This window comes from Scyliorhinus torazame, chromosome 14, assembly GCF_047496885.1.
Source record: "Scyliorhinus torazame isolate Kashiwa2021f chromosome 14, sScyTor2.1, whole genome shotgun sequence".
NCBI classification, from domain to species: domain Eukaryota; kingdom Metazoa; phylum Chordata; class Chondrichthyes; order Carcharhiniformes; family Scyliorhinidae; genus Scyliorhinus; species Scyliorhinus torazame.
Genome location: NC_092720.1, coordinates 2747240 through 2770318, shown reverse-complemented (window position 1 = coordinate 2770318; position 23079 = coordinate 2747240). Strand labels below are relative to the sequence as shown.

The 23079-nt window shown below is 46.1% G+C and overlaps 1 protein-coding gene across 1 annotated transcript; it reads left to right on the top strand.

The window, feature by feature from the left end:
- The first annotated feature begins 446 nt into the window (after positions 1 to 446).
- Positions 447 to 22850, top strand: LOC140389235 (somatostatin-1A-like). The gene is made up of 2 exons (XM_072473407.1): positions 447 to 614; positions 22304 to 22850. Exons 1-2 carry the CDS (start codon positions 492 to 494, stop codon positions 22499 to 22501), a joined length of 321 nt encoding a protein of 106 aa, XP_072329508.1. The 5' UTR covers positions 447 to 491; the 3' UTR covers positions 22502 to 22850.
- Positions 22851 to 23079: the final 229 nt, after the last annotated feature.

The window sequence follows — 23079 nt, the reverse complement described above, 5'->3', positions numbered from 1 at the left end:
ATCTATGTGCGAAGGTCTGACATACATTATAAATGTTAGAAAGTGCCTTTGATAGAGTGGGTTAGAGGTACACAGAGATACCAAGAACTGCACTGGGTGTTAGTGGGATACACTATGTGCCCAATCAGGGTCAGGCTAATTGCATCTTACCCTATACCATATTGCTTTTGTGGGTCACTAAGAGAGTGATTGATGTCTGATGAACTCACTCCAGGGGTAATCAGTCACCAGGCTGTGTCTAACTCAAAGTCTAAAAGACCGATGCTGAGGAAGTGTAATTATTAATTCAGTGTTTTCCCTCACTTTAGATAATCGATGAGGATAAGGGGGAATGATTTGTTAATAGGTGGAATTTTCTGGAACTACTCCTCCTGACGTGTGACTGGGTTTTCAGAGCGGGTTTAAAAGGGCAGGAGGTTGGGAGCTGTCCTCAGAGACAGTGCTGAAACGCCCTCTCCACTTCCCGCGGTGCTTCTTCGCCTTGTGCAGAGATGTGGTGCAGCCGCCTTCAGTTGAGCCTGGCTCTCCTCTCCATCGCCCTGGCAGTACTGAGTGTCAGCTCAGACCCCACAGACAACAGGCATCACGAAATCCTGCAGAGAGCCATGGACCAGGTAAGACAGATTCCAACTCATCAGATCTCACCAGCTGACATCAGGGGAAGCATTTCCAAGGGAAAAGTAGCAGTAGAATCATGGAATGGTTACAGCACACAAGGAGAACATTCAGCCCGTCATTTCCATGCTGGCTGACTATCACAACATGACATCTAGTGTCTCTTCTACGACTTTTACACGTCGCTCTGTTTTCCCCCCTGTTCAGATACGTCTTTGCTCTTTGTATCCAATTTTCTTTTGAAACCCATATTTGAAGCTGCCTCCACTACAGTGTTTTCCAGCTCCTAACCATTCGCTGGAAACAAAGGTTTTCCTGATGTCACCTTTTGTTCTTCTGGCAGTTACCTGTGATCCTGTGGATCTTGATCCTTCCATCATTTGGGAACAGTTTGTCCCAATCTACTCTGACCAGACCCCTCATGATTATGAACAACCCAATCAAATCTTCCAACATTAATTTCTCCAACAAGTCCCAATTTCTCCAATATATCCATGCAACTGAATTTCAACAGAATTGTGACAATGCAGCAAGAGACCATTTGACCCATCGAGTTTGCACTGGCTCTCAAATCAGCATCATGATTTTGTGCCAATCCCTTGCATTTTCCCCTACTCCTGAACATTGTTTCTATTCAAGTAACCATCTAAAGCCCTCTCGAATCTCGCGATTGAACCTGCCTCCACCACACGACCAGACAGTGCATTCCAGACCCCAACCACTCGCTGTGTGAAAAAAAATCTAACATTACATTTGTTTCTTTTACAAATCACGTTAAATCGGTGCCCTCTCATTCTTGATCTTTTGCGAGAGGGAACAGTTTCACCCCGTCTACTCTGTCCAGCCCTCTCATGGTTTTGAGCATCTCTATCAAATCTCCTCTCAGCTGCCTTCTCTCCAAGGAGAACAGTCCCAACCTCTCCAATCTATCCTCATCACTGAAGTTTCTCATCCCTGGAACCGTTCTTGTGAACCTCTTCTGCTCTCTCGCTACAATGCATTCACATCCTCCCTACGGTGTCTTGTATAGAACGGTGCACAATACTCCAGTTGAGAGTCTATACTAATGTCTTGTATAAATTTAACATGACCACATTACTCTTGTACTCTATGCCCTTGTTGCTAAAGCCTGGTATACTGTGTATTCATTAACTGGTCTCTCCATCTGTTGCACCAGCTTCAATAATCTAATTATATACACACAGGTCTCTCTGCTCCTGCATCCCTTAAGAATTTTACGCCTGATTTTATATTGTCTCTCCATGGTAGGCAGCACAGTAGAACAGTGGTTAGCACTGTTGCTTAACTTTGCCAGGGTCCCAGGTTCGAATCCCGGCTCGGGTTACTGTCCGTGCAGAGTCTGCACGTTCTCCCCGTGTCTGCATGGGTTTCCTCCGGGTGCTCCGGTTTCCTCCTACAAGACCCAAAAGACGTGCTGTTAGGTGTATTGGACATTCTGAATTCTCCCTCCATGTACCCAAACAGATGCAGGGGTGTGGCGACGAGGGGATTTTCACAATAACTTCATTACAGTGTTAATGTACAACTTGTGACAATAAAAGATTATTATTACGTGATTCCTCCCAAAACCCATCACCTCACACTTCTCTGCACTGAACTCTATCTGCCCCCTATCTGCCCACTCCACCAACTTGCCTATGTCCTTTTGAGGTTCCATACTGTCCTCCTCAGAGTTTACAATACTTTCAAGTTTTGTATCATCCACAAACTTTGAAATTGTCGGGCAGCACGATAGCACAGTGGTTAGCTCTGGGACTGCGGCGCCGAGGACCCGGGTTCGAATTCTGGCCCTGGGTCACTGTCCATGTGGAGTTTACATAGAACATACAGAGCAGAAGGAGGCCATTCGGTCCATCGAGTCTGCAATGACCCATTAAGCCCTCACTTCCACCCTCCACCCTATCCCCGTAACCCAATATCCCCTCCTAACCTTTTTGGTCACTAAGGGCAATTTATCATGGCCAATCCACCTAACCTGCACATCTTTGGACTGTGGGAGGAAACTGGAGCGCCCGGGGGAAACCCACGCACACACGGGGAGAACGTGCAGACTCCACAGTCAGTGACCCAGTGGAGAATTGAAACAGGGACCCTGGTGCTGTGAAGCCACAGTGCTATTCACTGTGCTACCGTGCTGCCCTTGTGAGTTTGCACATTCTCCCCGTGTCTGCGTGGGTTTCACCGCCACAACCCAAAATATGTGCAAGTTAGGTGGATTGGCCATGCTAAATTGTCCCTTAATTGGGAAAAAAATAATTGGGTACTCTAAATTTATTTTTTAAAACTTTGAAATTGTCCCCTGCACACCAAGATTTAGATTATTAAGATAACGCAGGAAAAGCAAGGGTCTCAGTACCGGTCCGTGGGGAACACCACTACAACCTTCCCCCAGCCTGGAAAATATCTATTGACCATTACTCTCTGCTTCCTATTATTGAGCCAATTTTGTATCAATGTTGCTACTGTCCCTTTTATTTCATGAGCTATAACTTTTGTCACAGGGCTGTTGTATGGCACTGTATCAAATGTATTTTGAAAGTCCAGGTACACCACATCAACAGCATTACCCGCATCAATATTTTCTGTTATCTCCTCAAAAAATTCCAGTAAGGTGGCATGATAGCACAATGGTTAGCACTGCTGCCTCACAGCACCAGGGACCTGAGTTCAATTCCAGCCTCGGGTCGCTGTCTGTGTGGAGTCTGCATTTTCACCCAGTGTCTGCGTGGGTTCCCTCCGGGTGCTCTGGTTTCCTCCCACAGTTCAAAGATGTACAGGTTAGGTGAATTGACCATGCTAAATTGCCAGTTAGATGCTACCCAGGCGACAGTGACACAGGAGGAGACTCTGGCACCTAGAAGAGTTCAAAATTGACAAGGAGGAAGTGTTGAATAGACTGTGGGAAGGCATCACAACCAGATGAGATGAATCCAAGGATATTGAACGAAGTGAGAATGGAAATTGCAGGGGAGCTGGCCATAATCGTCCTGTCTTCCCTGGACTAAGGGGAGATGCTAAAGGACTGGAGAATTACATATGTTATATCCCCGTCAAAAAAGGTTGAAGGATAGTCCCAGTAATTACTGGCCAGTTCCGTTTAACAGCAGTGATGGGAAAAGCTATGGAAACAATTATTTGGGATAGAATTAGTAGCCACATATTAAAAAAGTGGTTTGATCAAGAAGAGCCTGCATGGCTTTCAAATGTGAAATTGTGTTTAATTCACTTAGAATCATAGAATCCCGATAGTGCAGAAGGAGGCCATTCAGCCCATCGAGTCCACACCGGCCCTCTGAAGGAGCATCCTACCTAGCCCCACTCCACCCTATACCCCCAATCTCATAACCCCACCTCACCTGCACAGCCCCGGACACTAAGGGACAATTTATCATGGCCAATTCACTGAATCTGCACTTATTTATACTGCGGGAGGAAATCCAACAACCAAAGGAAACCCACGCAGACACGGAGAATAGATTATAGAATTTACGGATCATAGAATTCACAGTGCAGAAGGAGGCCATTCAACCCATCAAGTAAGCACCGGCCCTTGGAAAGAGCTCCCTACTTAAGCCCACATCCCCACCCTATCCCCGTAACGCAGTAACCCTACCTAACCTATTTGTTTGGACACCAAAGGCAATTTATCATGGCCAATCCACCTAACCTGCACACCTTTGGACAGAGGGAGGAAACCGGAGCACCCGGAGGAAACTCAAGCAAACACAGGGAGAGCGTGCAGACTCCACAAAGACACCCAAGGCAGGCATTGAAACCAGGTCCCTGATGCTGTGAGGCAGCAGTGCTAACCACTGTGCCATCATGCCGTGCCTTCTGGGAGATTTAGGCAGCTATCCCCTCACACAGGCTTCAGTGTTTTCTTAATGCATTTCTATCTTATCTCTCTGTTCTTTATTGCATCACCCAGTCTCTCAGAATTGCTAATTTCCCATAATTGATCGAACTCCTTTCTTTACTTTTACTCCTATATTTGTAAAAGTAAGCTACTATCTGTGCCTCACATCCTAACAATTGTTACAACTTGTACAGGTTCCTCTTTGAACACAGTCAACCCACTTCAAAATTACTGCTTTCATTGCCTTATGCAAATTCTTACTGAAGTCCCTCTGGATTCATTTACATATCAAAACTAGGTCTTGGTCATGTTTAAACCCTTGAAGTCACTCTGTCTCTGAATCCAATTTAAACAATCACACCCACAACCGATTCCCAGATCAGAAATAAGACAGCGATATTATGAATAGAAAAATATTATAATTGTTTTTCTGACAGATGCCTATTGAAGGCTTTGGGATTCTACTTTATGCCGGCTGTCAGTCTTTTCTCACAATCCCTCTTCGCTTCCCAAATGAGCTTTTTCACCTTCCTCAGAACCTTCTGTATTCCTCTTGGTTCTCAATTGTATTTTCTACCTGACACCTGTCTTAAGAAAACTTCTGCTTTATCTTAATCTCTATCTCTTTTTTCATCCAGGGAACTCTGGATTTGTTTGTCCTGTCTTTGCCTTTGAGGGAATATACCGTGACTGTATCTGGGCCATTTTGCTTTTGAAGGCAGCTCATTCCATTGTTCAGCCACAGTTTTCCCTGCCAACCTTTCACTTCTGTCTATCCAACCCAGCTCCGTTCTTGCCCTATTGAGGTCGGATCTCCCCCAGTTAATTATTTTGAATTACCTTTCTTCCCTTTTCTATCGTCATCCTAAATCTTATGATACAATGATCACTGTTTCATAAATGTTCCCTCACTGCCATTTGGGCCGGATCTCTCCAGCCATTCGCTGGTGGCAGGATTCTCTGCTCCCCATATCAGCGTACCCCCACCCATGGATTTCAATGGGAATTCTCAAAGGTAGCGGCGGGAACAGAGAACCCCGCCACCAGAAAATGGAGCACTGCCTCCTGCTGCCGAGAAACACGTGACTGGGAGGCTGGAGAATTCTGACCTTGATCTGCTCGGCCCACTTAATTTCCAAGTGTTACGTCCAACAGTGAATCCTTTCTTGTTTTACTCAGCACATACTGCAATAGTAAATTTCCCTGAACACAATCTAGGAACTTCTGCCCCTCTCTGCTCTTTACACTATTACTGTCCCAGTTTGCATTTGAGTCATTAAACCCCCCCCCCCCCATTATAATGACTCTATAATGTGAGAAATGTTTTTGTCTTATCACATGGCTTCAGTGATGTCATTGTGTGGGTGGAGCTGGGCTGTGGCTCTGCGAGTTTTTATTTTTGCTTTGAGATTGGACTGGTTTGAACTGCACAGGTTAAAAGAAGTGTTTCTCTATCTTCATTTTAAAAGCTGCTTCCAGACTGCTTGATAACATAAAAAAGAGAATTGCTTTCTGGAAAGAATTCAAATCTGCTATTTGAAAAGGCGAACAGAGTATCAATAATAAGTCGTAAAGACAGTAAGAATGCGGTGTGCTGCGCCGTGCCTTTGAAAAGGGGTTTCTGATTTTACTCGGATTTTGTTATTGAATTAAGGGGGAATTCATTAAGGGGGAATTCATTAAGGGTTATACATAGATTACTGTAGCTGTGTGGGGTCTTTATGTTTGTAGTTGATATAATTCTTGCTGTGTGTGTTTATACAAATGTTAACTAAATTCTTAAAATAAAACTTTTTTTGTGATTAAAAGCACCTAAAAGGAGCATCCAGGAGGGCTTCTTAAAACAATATGTGGACAGTCCAACTAGGGAAGGGGTGGTACTGGACCTGGTATTGGGGAATGAGCCCGGCCAGGTGATAGAAGTTTCAGTAGGGGAGCATTTCGGGAACAGTGACCACAATTCAGTAAGTTTTAAAGTGCTGGTGGACAAGGATAAGAGTGGTCCTAGGCTAAATGTGCTAAATTGGGGGAAGGCTAATTCTAACAATATTAGGCGGGAACTGAAGAACCTAGATTGAGGCGGATGTTTGAGGGCAAATCAACATCTGACATGTGGGAGGCTTTCAAGTGTCAGTTGAAAGGAATTCAGGACCGACATGTTCCTGTGAGGAAGAAGGATAAATACGGCAATTTTCGGGAACCTTGGATAACGAGAGATAGGCCCGTCAAAAAGAAAAAGGAGGCATTTGTCAGGGCTAAAAGGCTGGGAACAGACGAAGCTTGTGTGGAACATAAGGAAAGTAGGAAGGAACTTAAGCAAGGAGTCAGGAGGGCTAGAAGGGGTCACGAAAAGTCATTGGCAAATAGGGTTAAGGAAAATCCCAAGGCTTTTTACACGTACATAAAAAGCAAGAGGGTAGCCAGGGAAAGGGTTGGCCCACTGAAGGATAGGCAAGGGAATCTGTGTGGAGCCAGAGGAAATGGGCGAGGTACTAAATGAATACTTTGCATCAGTTTGCACTGAGTGCTGTATTTGGTGCATTTTGAGTGCTATAGTAAGAGTTTGGTGACCGAGGGAGTGCTGAATTTGGTGCATTTTGAGTGCTATAGTAAGAGTTTGGTGACCGAGGGAGTTAGGTGAGGAGGGAGTAAGGTGCTCCTTTCATTTTGTTTCCGACATTTCCGCAAAGAGTGAGAAGAGAGCCAGGAGTTTACAGAAAGTGTAGCTGACTGGGAGCAGAGTCGGAGGGCGGAGATCTAGTTAGTCCACAGGGCAGCTATATTCTGTCAGGTAAGAGGGGATGGAGGCTAGGCCAGTTGCATGCTCCTCCTGTAGGATGTGGGTGGTGAGGGATACCACCGGTGTCCCCGCTGACTATACCTGCGGGAAGTGCACCCAACTTCAGCTCCTCAAAGACCGTGTTAGGGAACTGGAGCTGAAGCTGGATGAACTTCGGATCATCCGGGAGGCAGAGGGGGTGATTGAGAAGAGTTACAGGGAGGTAACCACACCCAAGGTACAGGACAAGAATAGCTGGGTTACCGTCAGGGGGAAAAAACAAACAAACAGGCAGACAGTGCAGGGATCCCTCGTGGCCATTCCCCTTCAAAACAAGTATACCGTTTTGGGTGCTGTTGGGGGGGATGACCTACCGGGGGAAGGCCCTAGCGGCCAGGTCTCTGGCACGGAGTCTGGCTCTGGGGCTCAGAAGGGAAGGGGGGAGAATAGAAAAGCAATAGTTGTAGGAGATTCAATGGTTAGGAGAATAGATAGGAGATTCTGTGGTCGCGAGCGAGACTCCCGGAAGGTATGTTGCCTCCCGGGTGCCAGGGCCAGGGATGTCTCTGATCGTGTCTTCAGGATCCTTAAGGGGGAGGGCGAGCAGCCAGAAGTCGTGGTGCACATTGGTACCAACGACGTAGGTAGGAAAAGGGGTGTGGAGGTAATAAACAAGTTTAGGGAGTTAGGCTGGAAGTTAAAAGCCAGGACAGACAGAGTTGTCATCTCTGGTTTGTTGCCGGTGCCACGTGATAGCGAGGCTAGGAATAGGGAGAGAGTGCAGTTGAACACGTGGCTGCAGGAATGGTGTAGGAGGGAGGGCTTCAGGTATTTGGATAATTGGAGCGCATTCTGGGGAAGGTGGGACCTGTACAAGCAGGACCGGTTGCATTTGAACCAGAGGGGCACCAATATCCTGGGAGGGAGGTTTTCTAGTACTCTTCGGGAGGGTTTAAACTAATTTGGCTGGGGAATGGGAACCGGATTTGTAGTCCAGCAACTAAGGTAGCCGATATTCAGGACGCCAAAGCGTGTAATGAGGCAGTGGGGAAGGGAACACTGACAAAGGAGAGTACTTGCAGGCACGGAAATGGGTTAAAGTGTGTATACTTCAACGCAAGAAGCATCAGGAATAAGGTGGGTGAACTTAAGGCATGGATCGGTACTTGGGACTACGATGTGGTGGCCATCACAGAAACTTGGATAGAAGAGGGGCAGAAATGGTTGTTGGAGGTCCCTGGTTATAGATGTTTCAATAAGATTAGGGAGGGTGGTAAAAGAGGTGGGGGGGGGTGGCATTGTTAATTAGAGATAGTATAACAGCTGCAGAAAGGCAGTTCGAGGAGTATCACCCTAATGAGGTAGTATGGGTTGAAGTCAGAAATAGGAAAGGAGCAGTCACCTTGTTAGGAGTTTTCCATAGCCCCCCCCCTCCCCCCCAATAGTAGCAGAGATGTGGAGGAACAGATTGGGAAACAGATTTTGGAAAGGTGCAGAAGTCACAGGGTAGTAGTCATGGGTGACTTTAACTTCCCAAATATTGAGTGGAAACTCTTTAGATCAAATAGTTTGGATGGGGTGGTGTTTGCGCAGTGTGTCCAGGAAGCTTTTCTAACACAGTATGTAGATTGTCCGACCAGAGGAGGGGCAATATTGGATTTAGTACTTGGTAATGAACCAGGGCAAGTGATAGATTTGTTAGTGGGGGAGCATTTTGGAGATAGTGACCACAAATCCGTGACTTTCACTTTCGTAATGGAGAGGGATAGGTACGTGCAACAGGGCAAGGTTTACAATTGGGGGAAGGGTAAATACGATGTTGTCAGACAAGAATTGAAGTGCATAAGATGGGAACATAGGCTGTCAGGGAAGGACACAAGTGAAATGTGGAACTTGTTCAAGGAACAGGTACTACGTGTCCTTGATATGCATGTCCCTGTCAGGCAGGGAAGAGATGGTCAAGTGAGGGAACCATGGTTGACAAGAGAGGTTGAATGTCTTGTTAAGAGGAAAAAGGAGACTTATGTAAGGCTGAGGAAACAAGGTTCAGACATTCAGGGCATTGGAGGGATACAAGATAGCCAGGAGGGAACTGAAGAAAGGGATTAGGAGAGCTAAGAGAGGGCATGAACAATCTTTGGCGGGTAGGATCAAGGAAAACCCCAAGGCCTTTTACACATATGTGAGAAATATGAGAATGACTAGAGCTAGGGTAGGTCCGATCAAGGACAGTAGCGGGAGATTGTGTATTGAGTCTGAAGAGATAGGAGAGGTCTTGAACGAGTACTTTTCTTCTGTATTTACAAATGAGAGGGGCAATATTGTTGGAGAGGACAGTGTGAAACAGACTGGTAAACTCGAGGAAATACTTGTTAGGAAGGAAGATGTGTTGGGCATTTTGAAAAACTTGAGGATAGACAAGTCCCCCGGGCCTGACGGGATATAACCAAGGATTCTATGGGAAGCAAGAGATGAAATTGCAGAGCCGTTGGCAATGATCTTTTCGTCCTCACTGTCAACAGGGGTGGTACCAGGGGATTGGAGAGTGGCGAATGTCGTGCCCCTGTTCAAAAAAGGGACTAGGGATAGCCCTGGGAATTACAGGCCAGTTAGTCTTACTTCGGTGGTAGGCAAAGTCATGGAAAGGGTACTGAAGGATAGGATTTCTGAGCATCTGGAAAGGCACTGCTTGATTACGGACAGTCAGCACGGATTTGTGAGGGGTAGGTCTTGCCTTACAAATCTTATTGAATTCTTTGAGGAGGTGACCAAGCATGTGGATGAAGGTCAAGCAGTGGATGTAGTGTACATGGATTTTAGTAAGGCATTTGATAAGGTTCCCCATGGTAGGCTTCTGCAGAAAGTAAGGAGGCATGGGATAGTGGGAAATTTGGCCAGTTGGATAACGAACTGGCTAACCGATAGAAGTCAGAGAGTGGTGGTGGATGGCAAATATTCAGCCTGGATCCCAGTTACCAGTGGCGTACTGCAGGGATCAGTTCTGGGTCCTCTGCTGTTTGTGATTTTCATTAATGACTTGGATGAGGGAGTTGAAGGGTGGGTCAGTAAATTTGCAGGCGATACGAAGATTGGTGGAGTTGTGGATAGTAAGGAGGGCTGTTGTTGGCTGCAAAGAGACATAGATAGGATGCAGAGCTGGGCTGAGAAGTGGCAGATGGAGTTTAACCCTGAAAAGTGTGAGGTTGTCCATTTTGGAAGGACAAATATGAATGCTGAATACATGGTTAACGGTAGAATTCTTGGCAATGTGGAGGAGCAGAGAGATCTTGGGGTCTATGTTCATACATCTTTGAAAGTTGCCACTTAAGTGGATAGAGCTGTGAAGAAGGCCTATGGTGTGCTCGCGTTCATTAACAGAGGAATTGAATTTAAGAGCCGTGAGGTGATGATGCAGCTGTACAAAACTTTGGTAAGGCCACATTTGGAGTACTGTGTACAGTTCTGGTCACCTCATTTTAGGAAGGATGTGGAAGCTTTGGAAAAGGTGCAAAGAAGATTTACCAGGATGTTACCTGGAATGGAGAGTAGGTCTTACGAGGAAAGGTTGAGGGTGCTAGGCCTTTTCTCATTAGAACGGAGAAGGATGACGGGCGACTTGATAGAGGTTTATAAGAAGATCAGGGGAATAGATAGAGTAGACAGTCAGAGACTTTTTCCCCGGGTGGAACAAACCATTACAAGGGGACATAAATTTAAGGTGAAAGGTGGAAGATATAGGAGGAATATCAGAGGTAGGTACTTTACCCAGAGAGTAGTGGGGGCATGGAATGCACTGCCTGTGGAAGTAGTTGAGTCGGAAACATTAGGGACCTTGAAGCAGCTATTGGATAGGTACATGGATTATGGTAAAATGATATAGTGTAGATTTATTTGTTCTTAGGGGCAGCACGGTAGCATTGTGGATAGCACAATTGCTTCACCGCTCCAGGGTCCCAGGTTCGATTCTGGCTTGGGTCACTGTCTGTGCGGAGTCTGCACGTCCTCCCCGTGTCTGCGTGGGTTTCCTCCGGGTGCTCCGGTTTCCTCCCACAGTCCAAAGATGTGCAGGGCAGGTGGATTGGCAATGATAAATTGCCCTTAGTGTCCAAAATTGCCCTTGGTGTTGGGTGGAGGTGTTGAGTTTGGGTGCGGTGCTCTTCCAATAGCCGGTGCAGACTCAGGGGGCCGAATGGCCACCTTCTGCACTGTAAATTCAATGATAATCTATGATTAATCTTGGACAAAGGTTCGGCACAACATCGTGGGCTGAAGGGCCTGTTCTGTGCTGTATTTTCTATGTTCTATGTTCTATGTATTCACCAAAGAGAAGGAATTGGTAGATATTGAGTCTGGAGAAGGGGGTGTAGATAGCCTGGGTCACATTGAGATCCAAAAAGACGAGGTGTTGGGCGTCTTAAAAAATATTAAGGTAGATAAGTCCCCAGGGCCTGATGGGATCTACCCCAGAATACGGAAGGAGGCTGGAGAGGAAATTTCTGAGGCCATGACAGAAATCTTTGGATCCTCACTGTCTTCAGGTGATGTCCCGGAGGACTGGAGAATAGCCAATGTTGTTCCTTTGTTTAAGAAGGGTAGCAAGGATAATCCAGGGAACTACAGGCCAGTGAGCCTTACTTCAGTGGTAGGGAAATTACTGGAGAGAATTCTTCGAGACATGATCTACTCCCATTTGGAAGCAAATGGACGTATTAGTGAGAGGCAGCATGGTTTTGTAAAGGGGAGGTCGTGTCTCACTAACTTGATAGAGTTTTTCGAGGAGGTCACAAAGATGATTGATGCAGGTAGGGCAGTGGATGTTGTCTATGTGGACTTCAGTAAGGCCTTTGACAAGGTCCCTCATGGTAGACTAGTACAAAAGGTGAAGTCACACGGGATCAGGGGTGAGCTGGCAAGTTGGATACAGAACTGGCTAGGTCATAGAAGGCAGAGAGTAGCAATGGAAGGATGTTTGGGCTGTGACCAGTGGTGTTCCGTAGGGATCAGTGCTGGGACCTTTGCTGTTTGTAGTATATATAAATGATTTGGAGGAAAATGTAACTGGTCTGATTAGTAAGTTTGCAGACGACACAAATGTTGGTGGAATTGCGGATAGCGATGAGGACTGTCAGAGGATACAGCAGGATTTAGATTGTTTGGAGACTTGGGAGGAGAGATGGCAGATGGAGTTTAATCCGGACAAATGTGAGGTAATGCATTTTGGAAGGTCTAATGCAGGTAGGGAATATACAGTGAATGGTGGAACCCTCAAGAGTATTGAAAGTCAGAGAGATCTAGGTGTACAGGTCCACAGGTCACTGAAAGGGGTAACACAGGTGGGGAAGGAGTCAAGAAGGCATACGGCATGCTTGCCTTCATTGGCCAGGGCATTGAGTATAAGAATTGGCAAGTCATGTTGCAGCTGTATAGAACCCTAGTTAGGCCACACTTGGAGTATAGTGTTCAATTCTGGTCGCCACACTACCAGGAGGATGTGGAGGCTTTACAGAGGGTGCAGAAGAGATTTTCCAGAATGTTGCCTGGTATGGAGGGCATAAGCTATGAGGAGCGATTGAATAAACTCGGTTTGTTCTCACTGGAACGAAGGAGGTTGAGGGGCGACCTGATAGAGGTATACAAAATTATGAGGGGCATAGACAGAGTGGATAGTCAGAGGCTTTTCCCCAGGGTAGAGGGGTCAATTACTAGGGGGCATAGGTTTAAGGTGAGAGGGGCAAGGTTTAGAGTAGATGTACGAGGCAAGTTTTTTACGCAGAGGGTAGTGGGTGCCTGGAACTCACTACCGGAGGAGGTAGTGGAAGCCGGGACGATAGGGACATTTAAGGGGCATCTTGACAAATATATGAATAGGATGGGAATAGAAGGATACAGACCCAGGAAGTGTAGAAGATTGTAGTTTAGTCGGGCAGTATGGTCGGCACGGGCTTGGAGGGCCGAAGGGCCTGTTCCTGTGCTGCACAGTTCTTTGTTCTTTGTTCTTTGCATTGATGTTACTGTGGAAAGTCCCTCGTCGCCACATTCTGGCACCTGTTCGGGTACACTGAGGGAGAATTCAGAATGCCCAATTCACCTAACAGCACGTCTTTCGGGATTTGTGGGAGGAAACAGGCACCCAGAGGAAACCCACGCAGACACGGGGAGAACGTGCAGAGACCCAAGCCAGGAATCGAATCTGGGACCCTGGAGCTGTGAAGCAACAGTGCTAACCACTATGCTACCATGCTGCCCACTAGGGAATTTTCTCAGTAATTTCTTTGCAGCGTTAATTTAAGCCTACCTGTGACAATAAAGATTCTTATTATTTATGTGCTTCAATTTTGCACCGTGACCTCTTATGTGGGACTCTCTCAAAAGCTAAATATAAATACACCGCATCCACGGCTTCACCCCTATCTATTTTACGAGTTAATTCCTCAATAAAAATAACTCCAGTCGGTTTGTCAAACATGAGTTCCCTTTCATAAATCCATGTTGACCATGTCTAATCCCATTGAGATTTTCTAAATCTCCTGTTATCACATCCTTTAAACTTGACTCTAGCAATTTCCTTACTATTGATGTTAGGCTAACAGGTCTGTTCCCTAGTTTTTCCCTCCCTCCTTTTTAAAATAGTGGGGTTACGTTTGCCACCCTGTAATCTGCCAGGATTATTCATGAATCAACACAGCCACTATTTTCATCGCCACCTTTAGTACCCTGGGATGTCGATTATCGGGCCCTGGGATTTAGCAATAATAATCTTTATTATTGTCACAAGTAGACTTACATTAACACTGCAATGAAGTTACTGTGAAAAGCCCCTAGTCGCCACATTCTGGCGCCTGTTCGGGTACATGGAGGGAGAATTCAGAATGTCCAATTCACCTAACAGCATGTCTTTCGGGACTTGTGGGAGGAAACCGGAGCACCCGGAGGAAACCCACACAGACATGGGGAGAATGTGCAGACTCTGCACAGACAGTGACCCAAGCCGGGAATCAAACCTGGGACCCTGACGCTGTGAAGCAACAGTGCTAACCACTGTGCTACCGTGCTATTATTTTTTTTACAAATACTAATTTTGTTCGATTCCTCCTTCTTACTTTACCCTTGGTTCCGTAGCACTTCTGGGAAGTTATTTGTGTCTTATTCTGTGAAGACAGACTAAAGTAATTGTTTAATTGCTCTACCATTTCCTTGTTCTCTATTATCATTTTTCCCTTTTCAGACTGTAAGGGACCTACATTTGTCTTCATTTTTTTACATACTGATAGAAGATTTTACAGTCTGCAAGTTTACTTTCAGGCTTTATTTTCTCCTTTTAATGAATTTCTTGGCCCTCCTTTCTTGAATTCCCAACTGCTAAAATCCTCAATCTTGCTACTTTTTCTACAACTTTATCTGTCACCTCTTTGGATCTAGTACAAGCCTTAATTTCTTTATTAAGGCATGTTAGGGCCCCTTTTCTTGTTGCGTTTTTGCACCAGAAAGGAATGTATAATGATTGCAATGCATAATTGATTCCTTAAATATTAGCCAATGCCTATCCAACTTCACACCTTTCAATGAAGTTACCCAATCTATTGTAACCAATTCACCCCTCATACTTTGTAGTTTCCTTTGTTTTGATTTAGGAGCTTGGTTTTGGATTAGATTCATTCACTTTCCATCCTAATGAATAATCCCTTCATGTTCTGGTTACTCTTCTCTACAGGATACCGTCCAACAAGATTATTAATTAACCCTTTCTCATTGCACTATATTAAATCTAGGATAGCCTGTTACCTTGTTGGTTCCTCAACATGCTGGTTGAAAAAAACATCTGATGTTAGTTTCTCTGCTGTTTGGCCTTTCACACCTTTTGTTCTCTCTGGGGACTGCCATTAGCACTCTTTCTCCTTGGTTTCTGTGGCTATTAGCATCCTGTTTCCCTGGGGTTCTGGGTCTATGACTCGGCTTTCATTCTCAGTCCACAGTGTAAATATTTCACACTTTCTCTGTCTTATAGCTTTGACAAAGAGTCATTGGACTCGAAACGTTAGCTCTTTTCTCTCCCTACAAATGCTGCCAGACCTGCTGAGATTTTCCAGCATTTTCTCTTTGGTTATTTATTTATTGGTTAATTTACTTGTGTTGTGGGGCTGGAATTGACCGTGCGCTAGTCCAGAGGGACTTAAGAGTCAAACTATACACTGTGGCCTGATTCATATTTCATGATTCACATCAGGATAGCAACATAGGACTAATTTGAATTTAGATTAAACATGGAAGATATCGCAAAATGAATTCTTTGTTCTGGGAATATCGAAGTGATGAGCATCAAAAATACAATTACGGGGAATTATCCAATTTTCTGATATGTATCACACTGGAATTTATTCCGATAAGTCTCAAGAAGAGAACATTTATCAATGATGTATTGACGGTTAAATCAAGATGTTTGTTTCTGTAGAAATGGAAAGATTGATGGCAATGATCTATCCAACATAGACTTTGGCAGGGGATTAAATTGATGGATAGAGTCGGGGATGGTGCTGAGAATATATTTTCTTGCCCACCCTGCCACAAGTTTAGCTATTTCTGGACAATACCATGCTGAAGGCTATTGAAAGACGCCACACCGTAGCTGAGTTGATATCACACTCACCAGGCATCCACACAGGACTCATTGAATGGTATTGATAGTGGGAGCTAATTTCTTGCTGTGCCAACCTCCAGAGCATTGAGCACCTCCACCATGATCCTGGCCGTAACCAGCACAAACTGCTTTGAGACTGATCTGTTTGATTAGTACAGAGCAGGTTAACTCACTACCAGCTACTATCCCTCTCCACTGTGACCAACATTAGAGATAATTTGTCTCTTTTTAACCCACGCAAAGGAAGTGTAAGAATTAGTCACTAACTTGACCAAGTTTTCCGAGGAAGTGATGAAGATGATTGATGAAGATAGTGTTGTTAAGTAATGGGTTAAGAGACATTCCAATTAGTTGTCTCATTTATGTTAAGTATCCAATAATTGACACTGATAAGTAAAGGGGCTTCAGGTGGCCTTTGTGTCAGGTGATGTGATGTTAGAGTTTTGTGCACAGTCTGTTGAAGTAACTTAAAGGTGTTTGTGGAAAAGGAGCTGAACCTTTGACTCTTTACAGCAGCAGCTAAACGTATAACATTTAGGGCAGTGGATGTTGTCTATATGGACTTCTGGAAGGCCTTTGATGGCTGACTGGTACAGAAGGTGAAGTCACACGGGATCAGAGGTGAGCTGGCAAGATGGATACAGAACTGGCTCGGTCACAGAAGACAGGGGGTAGCAGTGGAAGGGTGCTTTTCTGAATGGAGGGCTGTGACTAGTGGTGTTCCGCAGGGATCAGTGTTGGGACCTTCGCTGTTTGTACTATATATAAATGATTTGGAGGAAAATGTAAAGGGTCTGATTAGTAAGTTTGCTGATGACACAAAGGTTGGTTGAATTGCGGATAGCGATGAAGATTGTTCGAGGATACAGCAGGATTTAGATTGGTTGGAGACTTGGGCGGAGAGATGGCAGATGGAGTTTAATCCGGACAAATGTGAGGTAATGCATTTTGGAAGGTCGAATACCGGTGGTAATTACACAGTTTTTGGCAGAACCCTTAAGAGTATTGACAGGCCAAGGGATCTGGGTGTACAGGTCCACAGGACACTGAAAGAGGCAACGCAGGTGGAGAAGATAGTCAAGAAGACATACGGCATGCTTGCCTTCATCAGACGGAGTATAAAAATTGGCAAGTCATGGTGCAGTTGAATAGAACCTTAGTAAGGCCACACTTGGAATATCGTGTTCGAAGAATGTGAAGGCTTTTGAGAGGGTACGGTATCATAGGTGGATAGCACTGTGGCTTCACAGCGCCAGGGTCCGAGGTTCGATTCCCCACTGGGTCACTGCCTGTGTGGAGTCTGCACGTTCTCCCCGTGTCTGCGTGGGTTTCCTCCGGGTGCTCCGGTTTCCTCCCACAGTCCAAAGATGTGCAGGTTAGGTGGATTGGCCATGATAAATTGTCCTGAGTGACCAAAAAGGTTAGGGGGGGTTATTGGGATAGGGTGGAAGTGAGGGCTCAAGTTGGTCGGTGCAGACTCGATGGGCCGAATGGCCTCCTTCTGCACTGTATGTTCTATGTTCTAATTAAGGGTAGAGAAGAGGTTTACCAGGATGTTGCCTGGTACGGAGGGCATTGGCTATGAGGAGAGGTTGAATAAACTTGTTTGCTTTCACTGGAACAACAGAGGTTGAGGGGCGACCTGAGAAAGGTCTACAAGATTATGAGGGTCATGGACAGAGTGGCTAACCAGACCATTACATTTGGGCATGGCACCCCCCTCACCCACACAACCTTGTCCGGAAGTTTGTTCAGAATGTGACAAGTCTGGAGCAGGCCCAGAATATGTGGGTGTGGTTGGCTGGACCTCCCTGACACCATTCACATTTGTCCTCTACCTCCAGGAAGAACCTGGTGAGGTGCGCTCTGTGAACCCCCTTGTGCTGCATTAGGCTCAGCCCTGTGCAGGTGGAGGTGAAGTTCAGCCTGTGTAGTGCTTCAATCCAGAGTCCCCCACCTCCTTCGATGCCGAGTCCTTCCTCCCATTTCTGCCTTGTCTCATCCAGGGGAGATGTACCTCCTCCAATAGACATCCGTACAGGGCCCCTTCCCGAGGTTGCCCGTGTTCAACAGTTCCTCAACGAGCGAGTATCCCGGTGCTTTGGGAACATAGTTGTTTCCCTTCGGAGGAGGTATTTGACCTGTGTTTCCCTCATTTCATTCCCTTTAGGTGGTTAGAACATAGAACATAGAACATAGAACAATACAGCGCAGTACAGGCCCTTCGGCCCACGATGTTGCACTGAAACAAAAGCCATCTAACCTACACTATGCCATTATCATCCATATGTTTATCCAATAAACTTTTAAATGCCCTCAATGTTGGCGAGTTCACTACTGTAGCAGGTAGGGCATTCCACGGCCTCACTACTCCTTGCGTAAAGAACCTACCTCTGACCTCTGTCCTATATCTATTACCCCTCAGTTTAAAGTTATGTCCCCTCGTGCCAGCCATATCCATCCACGGGAGAAGGCTCTCACTGTCCACCCTATCCAACCCCCTGATCATTTTGTATGCCTCTATTAAGTCTCCTCTTAACCTTCTTCTCTCCAACGAAAACAACCTCAAGTCCATCAGCCTTTCCTCATAAGATTTTCCCTCCATACCAGGCAACATCCTGGTAAATCTCCTCTGCACCCGCTCCAAAGCCTCCACGTCCTTCCTATAATGCGGTGACCAGAACTGTACGCAATACTCCAAATGCGGCCGTACCAGAGTTCTGTACAGCTGCAACATGACCTCCCGACTCCGGAACTCAATCCCTCTACCAATAAAGGCCAACACTCCATAGGCCTTCTTCACAACCCTATCAACCTGGGTGGCAACTTTCAGGGATCTATGTACATGGACACCTAGATCCCTCTGCTCATCCACACTTTCAAGAACTTTACCATTAGCCAAATATTCCGCATTCCTGTTATTCCTTCCAAAGTGAATCACCTCACACTTCTCTACATTAAACTCCATTTGCCACCTCTCAGCCCAGCTCTGCAGCTTATCTATATCCCTCTGTAACCTGCTACATCCTTCCACACTATCGACAACACCACCGACTTTAGTATCGTCTGCAAATTTACTCACCCACCCTTCTGCGCCTTCCTCTAGGTCATTGATAAAAATGACAAACAGCAACGGCCCCAGAACAGATCCTTGTGGTACTCCACTTGTGACTGTACTCCATTCTGAACATTTCCCATCAACCACCACCCTCTGTCTTCTTTCAGCTAGCCAATTTCTGATCCACATCTCTAAATCACCCTCAATCCCCAGCCTCCGTATTTTTTGCAATAGCCTACCGTGGGGAACCTTATCAAACGCTTTGCTGAAATCCATATACACCACATCAACTGCTCTACCCTCGTCTACCTGTTCAGTCACCTTCTCAAAGAACTCGATAAGGTTTGTGAGGCATGACCTACCCTTCACAAAGCCATGCTGACTATCCCTGATCATATTATTCCTATCTAGATGATTATAAATCTTGTCTCTTATAATCCCCTCCAAGACTTTACCCACTACAGACGTGAGGCTCACCGGTCTATAGTTGCCGGGGTTGTCTCTGCTCCCCTTTTTGAACAAAGGGACCACATTTGCTGTCCTCCAGTCCTCTGGCACTATTCCTGTAGCCAATGATGACATAAAAATCAAAGCCAAAGGTCCAGCAATCTCTTCCCTGGCCTCCCATAGAATCCTAGGATAAATCCCATCAGGTCCCGGGGACTTATCTATTTTCAGCCTGTCCAGAATTGCCAACACCTCTTCCCTACGTACCTCAATGCCATCTATTCTATTAGCCTGGGTCTCAGCATTCTCCTCCACAACATTATCTTTTTCCTGAGTGAATACTGACGAAAAATATTCATTTAGTATCTCGCCTATCTCTTCAGACTCCACACACAATTTCCCATCCCTGTCCTTGACTGGTCCTACTCTTTCCCTAGTCATTCTTTTATTCCTGACATACCTATAGAAAGCTTTTGGGTTTTCCTTGATCCTTCCTGCCAAATACTTCTCATGTCCCCTCCTTGCTCGTCTTAGCTCTCTCTTTCGATCCTTCCTCGCTACCTTGTAACTATCCATCGCCCCAACCAAAACTTCACACCACATCTTCACATAGGCCTCCTTCTTCCTCTTAACAAGAGATTCCACTTCCTTGGTAAACCACGGTTCCCTCGCTCGACGCCTTCCTCCCTGTCTGACCGGTACATACTTATCAAGAACACGCAGTAGCTGATCCTTGAACAAGCCCCACTTATCCAGTGTGCCCAACACTTGCAGCCTACTTCTCCACCTTATCCCCCCCAAGTCACGTCTAATGGCATCATAATTGCCCTCCCCCCAGCTATAACTCTTGCCCTGCGGTGTATACTTATCCCTTTCCATCATTAACGTAAACGTCACCGAATTGTGGTCACTGTCCCCAAAGTGCTCTCCTACCTCCAAATCCAACACCTGGCCTGGTTCATTACCCAAAACCAAATCCAACATGGCCTCGCCTCTTGTTGGCCTGTCAACATATTGTTTCAGGAAACCCTCCTGCACACGCTGTACAAAAAACGACCCATCTATTGTACTCGAACTATATCTTTTCCAGTCAATATTTGGAAAGTTAAAGTCTCCCATAATAACTGCCCTGTTACTTTCGCTCATATCCAGAATCATCTTCGTCATCCTTTCCTCTACATTCCTAGAACTATTAGGAGGCCTATAAAAAACTCTCCGTGTGTTCCTCCAGGGTCTGAGTGCAGGTCGCTAACCGTCAGTCTCCTCTCGTCCCGTCTCCACCTTTTGCAGGTGGAGTGCATTGTTGCAGACGTGAACCTGTGGTTGTTACAGATGGAGACCATAGTGGACATTTCGGTTTTGTCATCATGTTCAGAACTTGGCTGCCAACACTGGGCATCTTCAGTGTTTGTTCAGAGGGGGTAGGGGTGCAGTTGTGAGCAGGGCTCAGAGGGATGTCCCTGTGCAGGAACACTCCTCCATCCGCACCCACTGTGCTCCCAGTTCCTCCACCCATCCCCTCACTCTTTCTGCTGTGGCCACTCAGTGGTAGAACTGTTGGTTTGGGAGGGCCAGGACCGCATATTTCTCCTTTGTAGGACCCTTTTTTATATCCTCCGGTTCTCTACCCCCTCCCTCCCCCAACTGAAACGCCATGATTAGTTCATCAACTGTTAAAGAAGGCCTTGGGGATGTAGATTGGGACGGATCTAAACAGGAAGAGGAACCTGGGCAGACCGTTCATTTTGATCGTCTGTATTCTCCCTGCCAGGGACAGGACTGAGTCCCACCTCTGCAGGTCCCTTTTGATTTCCTCTACCAGACTCGTCAGGTTCCATTTGTGGATCCGTGTCCAGTTGTGGGCAATTGGGATCCCCAGGTGGCGGAATTTATTTGATGCTTGTTTGAACTGTCGTCCCTCCAGCTCAGCCCCTCTCCCTTGCAGGTTCACTGGGAAAACTTTGCTTTTGCTCAGCCTGAGAATGCTCCAAACTCCTTCAGGAGCTTCATTGTCTCTTCCATGCTGGCTTGGGGGTCCAAGATGTAGAGGGGCTGATAATTTGCATCGAGTGAAACTCTGTGCCTGCGATGGGCAAAATTTGGAGGAGATGTGCGAGGCAGGTTTTTACAAGGAGGGTAGTTGGTGCCTGGAACTCGCTACCGAAGGAGGTGGTGGAAGCAGGGGCGATAGTGACGTTTATGGGGCATCTTGACAAATACATGAATAGAGTGGCACGGTGACGCAGTATTTAGCACTGCTGCCTCACAGCTCCAGGGTCTCGGGTTCGATTCCCGGCTTGGGTCACTGTCTGTGCGGAATCTGCACGTTCTCCCCGTGTCTTCGTGGGTTTCCTCCGGGTGCTCCGGTTTCCTCCCACAGTCCAAAGATGTGCTGGCTGGTGGATTGGCCATGCTAAATTGCCCCTTAGTGTCCAAAAGGATAGGTGGGGTTACTGGGATATGGGGATAGGTTGGAGGTGTGTGCTTAGGTAGGGTGCTCTTTCCAAGGGATGGTGCAGACTCGATGGGCCGAATGGCCTCCTTCTGCACTGTAAATTCTATGATCCTATGGTGAGGATGGGAATAGAGGGATACAGACCCCGGAAGTGTAGGAGGTTTTAGTTTAGACGGGCAGCATGGTCGGCACGGGCTTGGAGGGCCGAAGGGCCTGTTCCTGTGCTGTACTTTTCTTTGTTCTTAAGCACCTAACATCAGCACCAGGCAACTGAAACACAAAGGATCCAAATTAGTTGTGAACAGGAGTCCTGTTGGATTTGAGATTTCTCTTTCCACAGAAGCTGCCAGACTTTCTGGATTTCTCCAGCATTTTATTATTTTACATTGGACAATCCACACTTCTGTTTCTAACAGACTTTAATTGCTTCCTTTCAGGAACTTCTGAAGGACACTGTGATGAAACTGTTGCCTTTAGTTGCTGATGCAGACAACGAGGCCGGAACACTGGATGTTTCCAATGCTGAGACTTCAGAAGAAAACACACCACCGATGAAATTCCAGCAGCGTCAGTTTGGAATGAGAATGCGGAAAAACTGCAAGAACTTCTTTTGGAAAACCTACACTTTATGCTAATCCACTGTACCCCAGTGAGCCCTTCTCACTGGACCCCGCTGTACCCCACTGACTCCCTCCCACTAACACACTGACTCCCTCCCACTGCACCACACTGTACCCCACTGACTCGCTCCCACTGTACCCCATTGTAGCCCCACTCTACTGCCGTGTACCCCACTGAGTTCTTCCCTTTGTACTTATCACAATCTGTTAATAGTTGTAATTAATTTGCATTATGAATGAATTTTTAGTTCCCTCTGTATCAACTTGAACGTGTCGTTTATTCTTCCTGTTACATTCTTTTTCAAAATCTTTGTGTTTGTCTACAAGAACAATGCAATAAAAATATTTCCACATTTGAAGCTTTTCCCGCAGTTTGTATCTGGTTTCAATATTTTTATAAGTTTCCAATAAATGGTTTAAATTTGTGGTGCTGACAATCCATGGACTGTGACCTCACCATTCATTCTGGGATTCCCCACTGGGTCACTGTCTGTGCGGAGTCTGCACGTTCTCCCCGTTCTGTGTGGGTTTCCTCCGGGTGCTCCGGTTTCCTCCCACAAGTCCCGAAAGACGTGGGACTGGATTCTCTGAAG